General features: G+C 45.2%; 1 protein-coding gene across 14 annotated transcripts in view; it reads left to right on the top strand.

Annotated features, from left to right (window-relative positions):
• LOC114564767 (receptor-type tyrosine-protein phosphatase S) overlaps positions 1-15,540 on the top strand; it is a 90,121-nt gene that overhangs the window by 24,807 nt on the left and 49,774 nt on the right. For all 14 annotated transcript variants that reach the window (XM_028592296.1, XM_028592300.1, XM_028592299.1 and 11 more), the window contains exon 4: positions 450-591. In XM_028592296.1, coding sequence (XP_028448097.1) covers positions 450-591 — 142 coding nt within the window. The remainder of the gene's footprint in view (positions 1-449; positions 592-15,540) is intronic.

Raw genomic sequence — 15,540 nt, 5'->3', positions numbered from 1 at the left:
CTATATAAGGCAGATTGCATAATCAAATGCACATATTGCTGTCCCTAAACTATATGCTATCAAGCAGCCTATTACACAGAGCAGCCCAATCACCTGAGAAGCCTGATTGTATATTGATGCGCTTATGTGACCTAATGGTTAGAGATAGTGCATTTCACCCAGAGGACCCAGCTGAAGTGTCTTTGTGAAAGACACTGAATCCCAACCAGCTCCAGGAACTCTAGCTGAGCCTGTCCTGGAGGGGAGGGCAAGTAATAAAAAAAAAAAAGAATTTCCTTCACGAGATCAATAAAGTATCAATTGTAATTCTTATCACATTATCCCAGTAACAGAAAACTATGCTAAGTTAATGATTAATAACATTATAGTGTACTGTTCTTATAGTAATCCATGTATTTACTCTGCTGTGACTAATCTGTCTTTTTCTTGGGGGCTCTGTGGCTGTCCAGACCGTAGAGTTCGATGAGGGTGCAGGTGCTGTGCTGAGGATCCAACCGCTCAGAGCACCCCGAGATGAGAACATCTACGAATGTGTGGCACGCAACAGTGAAGGAGAGGTGTCCGTCACTGCAAAGTTGGCCATTATCAGAGGTGAGAACCCCCCCCCCCCACGCACACACCCTATCTCCATCCTTTTCCACTTGAGTAATGTTTTTTTTTTCCTTCATATACACACACCTGGTTTAAATTGTTGTCTCCGGTTCTGTGGGCTGTCAGTTGTAGATGTGACAGTAGAGCCACGCCACACCCTGCCTTCACAGCTGGCTGCGGTGCACTGTTCTTTTTATAGTCCCTCTGAGTGCGACCGAGCGTGATCTGGCCACAGAGAGGGCTGGCTAGCGTGCTAGCTAGCGGGTACTTCAGCATCCCAGTTTGCTGTAATCACTGCGCTTCCCGGCCAGAGTGAGGGTGTTAATCTAATGAACACTGTCTCCTTGGAGGGAAATTTATCTAATGTGGTGCTCCAACATGCTATGAGCTAAAGTTTCAGCATGTGGCTGCAAGCCTGGGATCTGAACGCTGGCTTTTTGCCCAGGACAGCTGGAAAAGATGAAGAAATAGAGGGATGGCTGCTTGGGCCGTAACTACATGAGAAAAAATCAGTGGATTAGGCCTCGATTTGGCAGACAACCCATTTCTGCCAGGGGAAATTGAGGAAGAGAAAGAAAGAGGGGAGAAGAGGTCGAGGAGAGGTGAAAAGGAGTATGATGGAGGGTGGGGAGGTGGGGGTAAGTTGAGTAACACTACAGGATGGTGTGAAACAATAGAGATGAAATGGGATGTCGGAAGAGTGGTGGAGGTGGTGTAGAAATGCAGGAGATGGATGAGGATTGTGGAGTTGGCAGGGCTGTGTGGTAAGCAGAAGGCTGGTAGCCCAGGGAATCGAGGCCTGTCCATCTGTTACGCGGCCCATCATCTCTGCACACACAGCCCCAATCTAAAGCACATTACCACATAAACTACACCTCGAGGGCAGGCCTCTCAGCGTGTGTGGCCGTGTGGGCCTCTTCCTGTTTGCGTAACCATTCTCTTACTGAGATCTGTGTACCGTGATGTCCCCTGTTCTCTCTGTGACAACACAATCAACACAATTGAAATCAGCTGATAAATATAACACAGCACTGCCATGACTGAAACAATATTTTGACCCAAAGCACCAACCAGATCCAGAGTTGTACTTTTTTTTTTACATACAGTAGTTTACCTTTTCAAACGGCGGATGAGGATGAACAGACGGCTTGCAGACAGATGGCGATGGTTCTGGAAGTATTTCCTCCCACTGTGTATGGTGGCCGATATGATACATTCAGGTTAGACGATATAGCTCTGTCAACCAACAGATTTTGCCATATGGTGTTAGGTGTCCTTTAATTATCTCTGGATATATCCAGGTTATTGTGGGCAAAGTTGCAAATCAATGAGGAGGGCTGTTTTATGGCAATATTGCATTTGTATATGATTTTTAAATCAATGTAATGAAACACCTTTACTTTTTTGATATTTTATTCACTAGATTTGCCAAAAAATCCTTCATCATCAGGTTTTATCCATGAAAAATTTCTCAATTGATTTACCAGAAAAATGAATATATATACGTATATATATATATATATATATATGTTATATTAGGGGTGTCCCCGACTAAGGATTTACACATTCAAATCAGAATTGTTGAATCTTTCTATAGTCAACTGATAGTCGAATCATCTATGTGTGTGTGCGCATTCATTCTTAAAAACCTTCACCGTCCACAACATTCACTGGCCTCATGTCGAGCGCAATGAACTCTGCAATTTTGTCCGTGATTTCTCTTTTCCCTTTCTCGGACAATGGCGGTCTCAAATCTAGCTTTCTTTGAGTTAGTTTTGGTGCAGCACCGGTAGCCTACTATTACTAGATGAACTGCCGTCGTCAGTCTGATACTGTGGGTGGGTCTAGAAAAAATCTATCTATTTTAAGTCCCAACATATGATATTGCTATTTGTAAATTAAAAGCGCCATTATATATGAAAGTAATAAACTTACCCGTTTTAAGTGGAAAGCCATGTTTGTTGTTGACGAGTGGTAGGACATGAGCTGTTGGCACACTTGCCTTTTACTTTTTTAGGATCATCTTTTACCATTTCAAAGTGCATCCACACTTTAGATTTTATTTTTCCAGTCATTGTTAAGTAACATTAATCCCTGCCGCCAAGATGCTCCACGTCTGTCACGGATCAGGGAAAGTGAAACTTAAATCTGTCACAGGGGTGGTTGGATTTACACACACACACACACACGTAAAAAATATTTATTGAACGCTTCTTTCTTTTCACGTTTTTTTTTTTTACAGCATTATCATAATTAAAGGCTGTATATAAGTTGATATAACCGTACAAAACCAGTAGTTCTGTGTGAAATTAAATTAGACATTGAGCACCCCCATATTGCCAAAATGGTATGATCCTCGTTTGATAATAACACCTGCGAAGATTCGACTGTTAGATTGGTGGTCGAATCAGCCTCCGCATATCGATGCATCGAATCTTCGACTATTCGGGGTCACCCCTAATATATATATATATATATATATATATATACATATATATATCAAATGTCTGTAGCGGAGCGCTTCCAGGACTCAAAAAATTGACTCCCTGACGAAGGCTTGTATGCCGAAACGCGTCGGAGTACTTTTAGATTATGATGACTAAGCCATAAATAAAGGCTTTGCATTTTTCTAAAAGAGAGTGCCTTGGAGTTTCCTTATTGGTTTCTACATATATATATATATATATATATATATATATATATATATATATATATATATATATACACTACCGGTCAAAAGTTTGGGGTCACTTAGAAATTTCCATTCCACTCCATTCCAGACACAATACCTGCTGAGATCAGTTGCATTGTTTTTTTAATCAGAACAGCAGTTTTCAGATTACATTATGTGCTTACATAATTGCTAAAGGGTTCTCAACTGTTGTAGAAAGAAGTGGCTGAAGAAATGCTTGAAATCCATGTTTTTTGGTCTAAACGTCATACTCAAATTAAAAGTAGTACAGCTCCCATATACTTTGATACTCAGGGGTGTGCCTGATATCATTGGAAAGGAAACATCCATTCAAGCTTTTGTTACAAGTGTCAGGGCGATTCTAGGCCTTACTGACACAGAGTTACAGAGGCTAGAATGGAGGTGTTTTATTTCCGTCCAAGTCATACATCTGTAAAGTGATTAGAATACACTGCTGTAAACACATTTGACAGGTGACAGACGCCACAGGGCATTAGGGTCCGTGTACTTGGCGGCCAACGGATTTTCGTTTTGAAAGGAAAAAAACAAAAACGAGAAACGGCCAGTTTCCCAATTACCATTAGTAAATAGAAAAACAAAAAACGGAAAACAACCCATTATTCCTTTTTTGTTTTGATATTAAAAAAGCCTAGCCGCTTACTACCTACGATCGCTTCCGGGTCACGAAAAAAATGAATGAGGAATAAGATTTATACACACAATTTAATTTCCGAGTTCCATCTACAAACACATCAAAGAAAATCGGATAACGAGATAGTTTTTCGTTTTCCGTTTTTTAATATCAAAACAAAAAAGGAATAATGGGTTGTTTTCCGTTTTTTGTTTTTCTATTTACTAATGGTAATTGGGAAACTGGCCGTTTCTCGTTTTTGTTTTTTTCCTTTCAAAACGAAAATCCGTTGGCCGCCAAGTACACGGACCCATTAGCCACATGTCTCAGCTTACTACAGAAACAATCCAGACACCAAAAGACTCAAAAAATGGATTTTATATGATTTCTTTCTACAGATATGTCTGTGCGTTTTTTTATTTCCATTTGAAAAGTGCAAAGAAAAAAGCCCAAAAACTACAAAATACAACAATTCTCAAATACACAAACACACCCACATCAATCACCTTTCCAATGATATCAGGCACACCCCTGAGTGTCAAAGTATATGGGAGCTGTACCACTTTTAATTTGGGTATGACGTTTAGACCAAAAAACATGGATTTCAAGCATTTCTTCAGCCACTTCTTTCTACAACAGTTGAGAACCCTTTAGCAATTATGTAAGCACATAATGTAATCTGAAAACTGCTGTTCTGATTAAAAAAACAATGCAACTGATCTCAGCTGGTATTGTGTCTGGAATGGAGTGGAATGGAAATTTCTAAGTGACCCCAAACTTTTGACCGGTAGTGTATATATATATATATATATATATCCGTGAACCATCACCTTATCGTGGTGGAGAGGTTTGTGTGTCTCTGTGAACCTGAGGGCTGTGTTGTCTGGAGCTTTGTGCTCCTGGTAGGGTCTCCCAAGGCAAAGTGGTCTCAGGTGAGGGGCCAGACAAAGAATGGTTCAAAAACCCCAATGAAGAAGCAAGGTAGAGATGGAGTGACCCTGCCCGGAGGAAGCCCGGGGCCCCCGTCTGGAGCCAGGCCCAGACGGCGGGCTCGTCGGCGAGCGCCTGGTGGCCGGGTTTGCCACGGAGCCCGGCCGGGCACAGCCCGAACAAGCGACGTGGCTCCCATCTCTCCAGCCCATGGGCCCACCACCTGTGGGAGGAACCGTTGGGGTCGGGTGCGATGCCACATGGGTGGCAGTGAAGGTCAGGGGCCTCGACGGACCAGACCCGGGCGGCAGACGCTGGCTCTGGGGACGTGGAACGTCACCTCTCTGTGGGGAAGGAGCCGGAACTGGTGCGGGAGGTGGAGCGCTACGGTTAGATCTGGTGGGGCTTACCTCTACGCACAGTCTCGGTTCTGGAACCATACTCCTGGATAGGGGTTGGACTCTTTTCTTCTCCGGAGTTGCCCAGGGTGTGAGGCGCCGGGCGGGTGTGGGGATACTCACAAGCCCCCGGCTGAGCGCCGCTGTGTTGGAGTTTACCCCGGTGGACCCAGAGGGTCGCCTCCCCACGCCTGCGGGTTGTGGGGGGAAAACTCTGACTGTTGTTTGTGCATATGCACCAAACAGGAGTTCGGAGTATTCGGCCTTCTTGGAGACCTTGACTGGAGTCCTGCATGGGGCTCCAGTGGGGGGACTCCATTGTTCTGCTGGGGGACTTCAACGCACACGGGCAATGATGGAGACACCTGGAGGCGTGATTGGGAGGAACGGCCTCCCTGATCTAAACCAGAGTGGTTGTTTGTTGTTGGACTTCTGTGCTAGTCATGGATTGTCTATAACTTGAACACCATGTTCGAACATAGGGATGCTCATAAGTGTACCTGGTACCAGAGCACCCTAGGCCGAAGGTCAATGATCGATTTCATAATCGTTTCATCTGATCTGAGGCCGTATGTTTTGGACACTCGGGTGAAGAGAGGGGCAGAGCTGTCAACCGATCACCATCTGGTGGTGAGTTGGGTCAGGGGTGGGGAAGACTCTGGACAGACCTGGTAAGCCCAAACGTGTAGTGCGGGTAAATTGGGAACGTCTGGAGGAGGCCCCTGTCCGACAGACTTTCAACTCACACCTCCGGGCGGAGCTTTTCGTGCATCCCTGTGGAGGCTGGGGGCATTGAACCCGAGTGGACAATGTTCAAAGTTTCCATTGCTGAAGCTGCGGCGAGGAGCTGTGGTCTTAGGATCTTAGGTGCCTCAAGGGGCGGTAACCCACGAACACCGTGGTGGACACCAGTGGTCAGGGAAGCCGTCCGACTGAAGAAGGAGTCCTTCCGGGATATGTTATCTCGGAGGACTCCGGAGGCAGTTGCAGGGTACCGAAGGGCCCGAAGGGCTGCAGCCTCTGCCGTGAAAGAGGCAAAGCAGCGGGTGTGGGAGAAGTTTGGAGAAGACATGGAGAAGGACTTTCGGTCGGCACCAAAGTGTTTCTGGAAAACTGTTCGCCACCTCAGGAGGGGGGGAAGGGGAACCATCCAAGCTGTGTACAGTAAGGATGGGACACTGTTGACCTCCACTGAGGAGGTAATAGGGCGGTGGAGGGAGCACTTTGAGGAACTCCTGAATCCGACTAATCGCCCTCTATGTTAGAGGCAGAGCTGGAGGATAACGGGGATTGTCGTCGATTTCCCAGGCGGAAGTCACTGATGTAGTCAAACAACTACACAGTGGCAAAGCCCCGGGATTGATGAGATCCGTCCAGAAATGCTCAAGGCTCTGGGTGTGGAGGGGCTGTCCTGGTTGACACGCCTCTTCAACATTGCGTGGAAGTCTGGGACGGTGCCAAAGGAGTGGCAGACTGGGGTGGTGGTTCCTCTTTTTAAAAAGGGGGACCAGAGGGTGTGTGCCAATTATAGGGGTATCACACTTCTCAGCCTCCCTGGTAAAGTCTACTCCAAGGTGCTGGAAAGGAGGGTTCGGCCGATAGTCGAACCTCGGGTTGAGGAGGAACAATGCGGATTCCGTCCTGGTCGTGGAACAACGGACCAGCTCTTCACTCTCGCAAGGATCCTGGAGGGAGCCTGGGAGTATGCCCAACCGGTCTACATGTGTTTTGTGGATTTGGAGAAGGCGTATGACCGGGTCCCCCGGGAGATACTGTGGGAGGTGCTGCGGGAGTATGGGGTGAGGGGTCTCTACTCAGGGCCATCCAATCTCTGTATGACCAAAGTGAGAGCTGTGTCCGGGTTCTCGGTAGTAAGTCGGACTCGTTTCAGGTGAGGGTTGGCCTCCGCCAGGGCTGCGCTTTGTCACCAATCCTGTTTGTAATATTTATGGACAGGATATCGAGGCGTAGTCGGGGTGGGGAGGGGTTGCAGTTTGGTGGGCTGGGGATCTCATCGCTGCTCTTTGCAGATGATGTGGTCCTGATGGCATCATCGGCCTGCGACCTTCAGCACTCACTGGATCGGTTCGCAACCGAGTGTGAAGCGGTTGGGATGAGGATCAGCACCTCTAAATCGGAGGCCATGGTTCTCAGCAGGAAACCGATGGAATGCCTTCTCCAGGTAGGGAATGAGTCCTTACCCCAAGTGAAGGAGTTCAAGTACCTTGGGGTTTTGTTCGCGAGTGAGGGACAATGGAGCGGGAGATTGGTCGGAGAATCGGGCGCAGCGGGTGCGGTATTGCATTCAATCTATCGCACTGCCAGTGACGAAAAAGAGAGCTGAGCCAGAAGGCAAAGCTCTCGATCTACCGGTCAGTTTTCGTTCCTACCCTCACCTATGGTCATGAAGGCTGGGTCATGACCGAAAGAACGAGATCCAGGGTACAAGCGGCGAAATGGGTTTTCCTCAGGAGGGTGGCTGGCGTCTCCCTTAGAGATAGGGTGAGAAGCTCAGTCATCCGTGAGGAGCTCGGAGTAGAGCCGCTGCTCCTTTGCGTCGAAAGGAGCCAGTTGAGGTGGTTCGGGCATCTGGTAAGGATGCCCCCTGGGCGCCTCCCTAGGGAGGTGTTCCAGGCACGTCCAGCTGGGAGGAGGCCTCGGGGAAGACCCAGGACTAGGTGGAGGGATTATATCTCCAACCTGGCCTGGGAACGCCTCGGGATCCCCCAGTCGGAGCTGGTTAATGTTGCTCGGGAAAGGGAAGTTTGGGGTCCCCTGCTGGAGCTGCTCCCCCCGCGACCCGACACCGGATAAGCGGACGAAGATGGATGGATGGATGGATGGATATATATATTGATATCATGATGGAAGAACATGTCCACATCATGCTTTTTTTAAAGTATTCATATCATGCTCATTTTCAGGTTCTTAATTTGCTTTAGAGGTTGTACCAGGATAGGTTTATATGGTTTAATTTTCAGAAAACACCATATTTTGTTGTACTGCCCATTGCTGCAGCTCCTCTTTTCACCCTGTGTGTTGAGCTCTCTGTTTTAGCATTTTTTCATGAATATTTACCACCACCATCAATTCCTAGTATTCCTTTTGACTTGAAATTTTACATTTGCATGAACTGAGGTAGACGCTCCATATTTATATTGAAATACGTTAGCCGGTAGGGGACATACAGGACATACTGCTCTGCCTTTGGCGTTAGTCGCTGTCACATGATAAACTCACAGCTGCTGCTAATGCTGCTAATGGGTAGCGTAGCATCCCGGCCCCGGCAAGTTTGAAGAAGGAAACATGGAGGACCACACATATTCATAATCCAAATGTCAGGAACAGGAGTCTACTTCTTCGCCCAGAGGAAGAAAAATGATATTGAAAAGAGCAAGAGACCGGCTTTTTGAAGCGTGAAGGCTACCATAGCTGTAATACATATTTTGAACTGCGTGGTGCGAGAGAGTTGATTGCGATATATGATCTCATCACTAGATGGGAGAAATTCCCACACATTGGACCTTTAAGGATACTATTATGTTTCAGAGAAATCACGTTTTTCTGTCAACTTGGTATGACAAATGGTTCTAATGTTACAATACCAATAAGCCTCAGCAGCAGTGGGGAGGAGCCAGTCAGTCGTGTGATCAGAGACGTACCCGATTCAGAACAAAACAACGCACCATTGTCACCAAGTGTCTCCGAGATTGAACCAGAATATGAAAGTAAACTGCTGAATGTATTATCAGGTTTATAGCAAGCATAAACTTTAGATTTGCCTGCTGTTAGCCTGCTGTTAGTGGCTCAAGCAACACAATTTTACGCTCCGCGATTGGGTGCTTATTACCAAAAAGCTCCTTAGGAGTCATAGTTGACTTACTTTTTTTTGTGCCTTTGATTTTTTTTATTAAAGGTCCCATGACATGGTGCTCTTTGGATGCTTTTATATAGGCCTTAGTGGTCCCCTAATACTGTATCTGAAGTCTCTTTCCCAAAATTCAGCCTTGGTGCAGAATTACAGCCACTAGAGCCAGTCCCACAATGAGCTTTCCTTAGTATGTGCCATTTCTGTGTCTGTACCTATTGAGGGGAGATGGGGGAGGCAAGGTGGAGGGTGGCCTTGACCAACTGCCACTTTGCTCATTTGAAACAAAAAAAACTCATAACGTGACATTTTCATGCCATGGGACCTTTACAGAAGCAGATATTTTCTAACACAGTTGCTTATCTTTTGTGCTAATGATTTCATGCCCATCCAAGTCTTAGAAGTGCTCCAAACATATGCAAAAAAATGTACTTCTCGCACCTCCTCCAACTTCAAACTAAAAAATATAACTCAATGCTTCTGACTCTTTGACAGTATCTTCCCAAAAGCATACACCCCTGCAATCAACTATAGACGGAGGGATATACTGTATGATAGATCATATCATCCGAGAACGCTTTTAAGTGCACAGAAGTCTGCAAAAATTGTGTTTGGGTTAGTCTTTTCAAAACACGGTTCATTGGAGAAAAGGTCTATCAACCACTGATGTAGAAAGGAGGTGTTCCATTACTGACCGACCCCAGTGTTGGGAAGGATACTTTCAAAACGTATTTTGTTACAGAATACAGAATACATGCCCACAAATGTCATTTGTAACGTATTCCATTACGTTACTCAATCTGAGTAACGTATTCTGAATACTTGGATTACTTCAGGATTACTTCCACATTGAATTGCGTTATATAAGTGTAGGAATGCGACCATCACATCCAGCTTACTAAACAGGCCTATAATGGTGTGTTCTTTTTATTCCAACAAGCAGATAGATTATTGTATTGGTAGTCCCGAACTGCATACTACAAAAATCTAACCGCGGTCTAAGCTACCACAAAGCTAATTTTAGCTAACGTTAGTTAGCATGTCAAACGGGATAGTCAGTCTTTAAACGGCTCTGGAGCTAGTAAATCAGCACCTAGGAGAATGTAAAGTCGCACGTCAATGTTAAAATAGCAAGGTGACCAGTAAAACTACAGCAGACGACTACCCTTGGCTAATTAAAAAAATAACTTACTTTAAGATGCTTCTTCAGGTTGGAGGTGGAGTAATTTGGAGCTGAAAGGAGGTTGGTTGCTGGCAAGCAGAGGCTGCACGGCACAGTTAGCTGTATTTCATTCTCCCTGTTCGTTCTTTAATGTGAAATGCTGTTTGAATTTCCAAGATAGAAACTTATTGCTGCCCTGGCTCTGTCGTGCCCGTTCCGACTCCATTGTGACTGATCAGGCAAATAGCTATTTTTTTCTATTTCATATCGGGGCTTCTGGAAAATGCATTAAGTTGCCTTAATTTATTCAGAGTGAATAAACTCGTGAAACAGAGAAGTGTCGTCATGTAATCCATTGATTTTAACAATGTAACTGTATTTTAAATACCAACTATTTAAATTGTAACTGTAACGCAATATAGTTACTCATAATTTGTATTCTGAATACGTAACGCCGTTACATGTATTCCGTTACACCCCAACACTGACCGACCCCTTGAAAAGTCTTTTCATCCCCAGATGTGTTTTATCATTTTGTACAATGGTTGACCGACACTAATAGTGTTGTACCGTGTGGTTGGCCACAGGATATGAGCTACTGCTCCGTAGGCTAAATGGATGGCCTAATGGATGGAGATGTGGTAGGATATGGTCGGGGAGAATTTTTGTGCCTTCAACATTATCATCACACATCACCCTTCCCATCCTATTACCTACTCTTCTTCCTCCTTTCTCTTTCCCTCACTATATCTTTCTGTCAGTGACTCTAGCAGCCCCCTGTTTGGCCCACAGCGATGTCCGTTTCTAATTTCATCTCTCCTGTTTTATTCATTCTTTCATTTTCTATGCCATCTATTTTGCCTGACCCTCACTGTCTATCCAGACTCTCTCTAGCTCTCTCTCTCTCTTTCTCTCTCTCTTCTCCTCCTATTGCAATTTTTACAGACTCTCTGCTGCTGCTCCACCCCCCCACACACACACACACACACACCCTCTCCAAACCAACCCAATCCCCTTTCCACCCTAACTGTTCTTTTCTATGGACACTGCAGTTGTGATGTGAATATCTGCAGTTCTGCATGTTTGAAAACCTCTGGTGGGTGAGAGATTCTCATCACTGCAGCTGTGTATGTGTGTGAAAGTATGCACATAGATTTCTTTGTTTATGGGAGTGAGTATGTGCGTGCGTGCGTGCATGGGTGTGTGTGTGTGTGTGTGTGTGTGTGTGTGTGTGTGTGTGTGTGTGTGTGTGTGTGTGTGTGTGTGTGTGTGCAGAGCAATCCTGATTATACTCACCTCCCAGTGTCCCATTTTAGGAGAAAGGGAGATGGGATGGGGGAGGAAGGGTGTGAGAGAGGAAGAGAAGGGGGGAGGAGAGATGTTCTGCCACCACGGCAAACACCCTTCATATGAACAACAGAGTCAGATCAGTGATTCCCCCCAGGCGTCTGCTGCATTGGCAGACCGGCGGCTCAAGCAGCATTTCGGTCTGGAAACAACTGAGAGTATCAGCTCAGCTTGCAAGAGGATTACACTCCTTAAGAGGAGAGAACCAGCTCTTTCATCATATATACCCCCCTTGTCTGCACAGTTTTCATTCCCTCTTCCTTTGTTTTCTTTTTCTGCAGTATATTTTTCATGCATGTTCGTATGTAATAGAGTGTTACGTGTGGCATCATCATGTTTTGTGTGTTTACTCTCAGGCTGCTGGATTTGTGAGTAGAGCCAGAGTGGGCCTCAGGATGGTGGGGACACACGTGGGTTTTTTGGTGCGATTCATCTACAATGCTAAGCCTGATTCTGCATTGTATTGTGATCTATTATCATAAAGGACCATTAGCATTTAAAGTGCTCCCCTTCAGCCCTCCTGCAGTCTATAGGAGTCAAAGCAGTACAGCCTCTGAAGATTGCCGAGCGCTGGCAGATTAATACTGATTCAGGCTCCCCGAGACCGCCTTTTATTCTGGCTTCTTTCATCCACGTGGTCATTCCCCGCCGAAGTGATCTGAACAATGAATAGGCAACCTGTTTGTTAACCAGGACAAACGATGATTTTCTGTGGGGAAGTGAGTGTTTGTGCGTGTGCAGATCTGTCTTTGGGTGAGGGAAATACAAGGAGAGACAGGAAAAGAAAACCTGGATTCTGGTTTGTTTGTTTGTTTGCATCAAATGCATTATGTGTTTGTATGTGTGTGCACGTCTGTATGTCCTAGTATTTGTGTGTTTGTGTGTATGTGTGTGTGTATGTGTGTGTGTGTGTGTGTGTGTGTGTGTGTGTGTTTGTGTGTGTGTGTGTGTGTGTGTGTGTGTGTGTGTGTGTGTGTGTGTGTGTGTGTGTGTGTATTCGCACGCGGACGCAAGAATTGCATATTTGCCCAGATTTGGTTGGCTCCACCGACTGGTTTTGGGCACCAGGCCTGTTGTCCTTCTGCAAACATAACCAGGCCAAAATGTAAGCTTTCAACCTCTTGATACAAACAAACACACACAAACACAGAGCTCCAGGGAACAATGCTGGTTGGTCCTTGCCAATGTTCCCCCAAAAGCTGTTGACACACACACACACACACACACAGTGTTTATATACACATGGTGCATTTTTCCATAGGCTGTCTTATCAATTTAACCAGGAGATGAAACATAAGCAGTACTTCTGTGCAGCAGTGTTTGTGTTTGATAAATGATTCATTTGGTGAAAAGTGTGATCAAGGCCATGCCCGCAGTGTCTATTTCAAGCAGTCACTGACTCATCCAGGAGCCTCCGATCTGCCTGTCTGCCTGCCTGCCTGCCTACCTGCCTGCCTGTCTGTCTGTCTGTCTGTTTGTCTGTCTGTCTGTCTGTCTCGCTCTCTCTCTATGCCTGCCTGCCTGCCTTTAAGTAAAAGTCAAAAGAATGCAGAAACACTTCACAGGTCACATTTACCTATAACATGTCCAATTGTGGTCCTTAAAGGAGAACTACACCCATTTTCAAAATGCATACATGTTATTCCTATGGTCTAAGACAGTCACAAACAATATCAGTAAACATGAACAACTTTCTCCCAAATCCAAAAACTAGAGTGCTGAAACTCAAATTGGTGATGCCATCAAGTATAACATGTGGAACTGCTCCACAGACAATGGATTAGGAAAGATAGTTATAGATGCAATGAGAGCAGCCAGGGGAATGTTCTGAGTACATGGGCACATTTTCTGTTTCCCAACTGAAAACACCACACTAGAATAAAGCTCATTTTGGGTATAAAAAACAAAAACAAAAGCTACAGACTTTATACTTGATGACATCACAAGTTTGAAACTTACTTCTCTGGTTCCTAGCATTGAGAGAGAGTAGCTCATGTTCACAAATATTGATTGAAATTTCCTAGGCCATGGGCATGACGTATTAGATGATGAGCTGAGGATGAACAATTGGTGGACAATTGATAGTTGGCTTAGCAAAAATGGCAAACATTTGCTGATTTCAAGTTTTGAAGAATGCGCAAATTTGCTGCTACATTTTGAACAAGCCATTGGAAGATGTCACCTTGGGCCCAGGGAAACTATGATGGATATTTTTCACTCTTTTGTTTCATTTTATGAGCTAAACGATCAGACATGTAGTCACAAAATGGAAAAGCAAACATGCCAAACACTTTCCTGCTCCATGTTCATAAATGTGAGGATTTGCTGCTTGATACTATTGTTGATTGAATATCTTTGGCAACAGTTTTGCCCAGTTAGTCAGACAAAATGAGCATTTCAATGACATCACCTCAGTCTCAGCAGAGTTGGACTTTTTTTTTTTTTTTTTTTTTTGATTTTGACTATTTTAAATACTAAACAATTTAACAATTAATTAAAAATAAAACACAATAAATCATATGCATTATATCATACTATATCATAAGTACATTATTGCTGTAGCACTTAACAGCAAACAGGAAAAACATGAATTATATCAAAAATATATATATCTATCCATCCATCCATCCATCTCTCTACCTCTTTCTAATGACTCAATCCGAGGTCCTCCTACTCTCTGTATTTGCAGCATTGATAAAAGACCTGACTGGAATACAGAGCCAGACGCCCCTACAAGCACACACACACACACACACACACACACACACACACACACACATATACATGCACACAGCCGAGCCTGCTGCAGTGGCGTGCTCTAATTAACAACCAGGGAGTCCGTGTAGTAGTAGCCGGCGGGGTGATAAAAAGACCATCTGAACCCTCTCAGGAGAGGGGTGGGGTTGGGGGAGGGCAGAGGGGAGCAGATGTAGGCCTGGCATATTCCTAGCCTCGGGGGAGCTCGCCTCCTAACCTCCCTATCGATTTCCCCCCTGATCGCCACCCCCAGTGTTCAGACTCGTCACCAGACTCTCCTCTGAGCTACGATTGCTCTCTTGCCTTTTGTGGCATTTCTCCTCTCCATCCTCCTCTCAGCCGTGCCATCAGCAGCGGCTTGACATTCCTATCTGACGGCGTCTCTCCAAAGCTGATGACTGTGGAAAGAGAGGAAGAGAGCGATAGATCCTATCTCCACTCAGCCTCTCATCCCCATCGCAGAGTGTGTGGAAACAGATGGTACAAGTCTGTCATGTGGTTAGGTAGCAGGGAGCCCGGAGGAGGAGAGGAGCAGAGGAAAAACACACAGACAGTTGATGTGGCCACGGTATGCATCTCGGACTGTGTTTGGCTCCAGATTTGTCAGTGATGCCTAGTTTGAGCAAGTTTATTTTTTTTGATAATCAAGGGGTTCTTGTTAGTTTGATGTATTAGCCAAGCAAATTGCCATCTTGGTAATTGCTTTGCTGCAGTAGGAAAGTGGAATATATAATTATAGTTCCAGGTATGGGGGAGGTGTCTGTGTGTATGTGCGAGAGGGATAAGGTGGTCAAAGGGTAAGGAGAGGAGGAAACAGGAGTGCTGATGGATGCTTGATTACGTGTCTGGCCATCTGGACTGTTGTCACCGAGATGCTTAATCCCATTCACTACAGAAAGTGCGTGTGAATGTGTTTGTGTGTATGCTTTTCTGCATGCACGCACTTTGATTTTCCTGGATATGTGTACATGTGTCCCTGTACATTATTCCACACATCACACAAATCTGTGAAGATGCTAATAAGAACAAGAAACAAATGTGTACTCACACACACACACACACACACACACACACACACACACACACACACACACACACACACACAGGCAACACACACACACTTATCTACTGCCCCCCCCCACTGTAATCAGACATATCCAGACG

Source organism: Perca flavescens, chromosome 12 (assembly GCF_004354835.1).
Source record: "Perca flavescens isolate YP-PL-M2 chromosome 12, PFLA_1.0, whole genome shotgun sequence".
Lineage (NCBI taxonomy): Eukaryota > Metazoa > Chordata > Actinopteri > Perciformes > Percidae > Perca > Perca flavescens.
The sequence above is the reverse complement of the archived record's forward strand: the minus strand, read 5'-3'. Positions and strand labels throughout refer to the sequence as shown.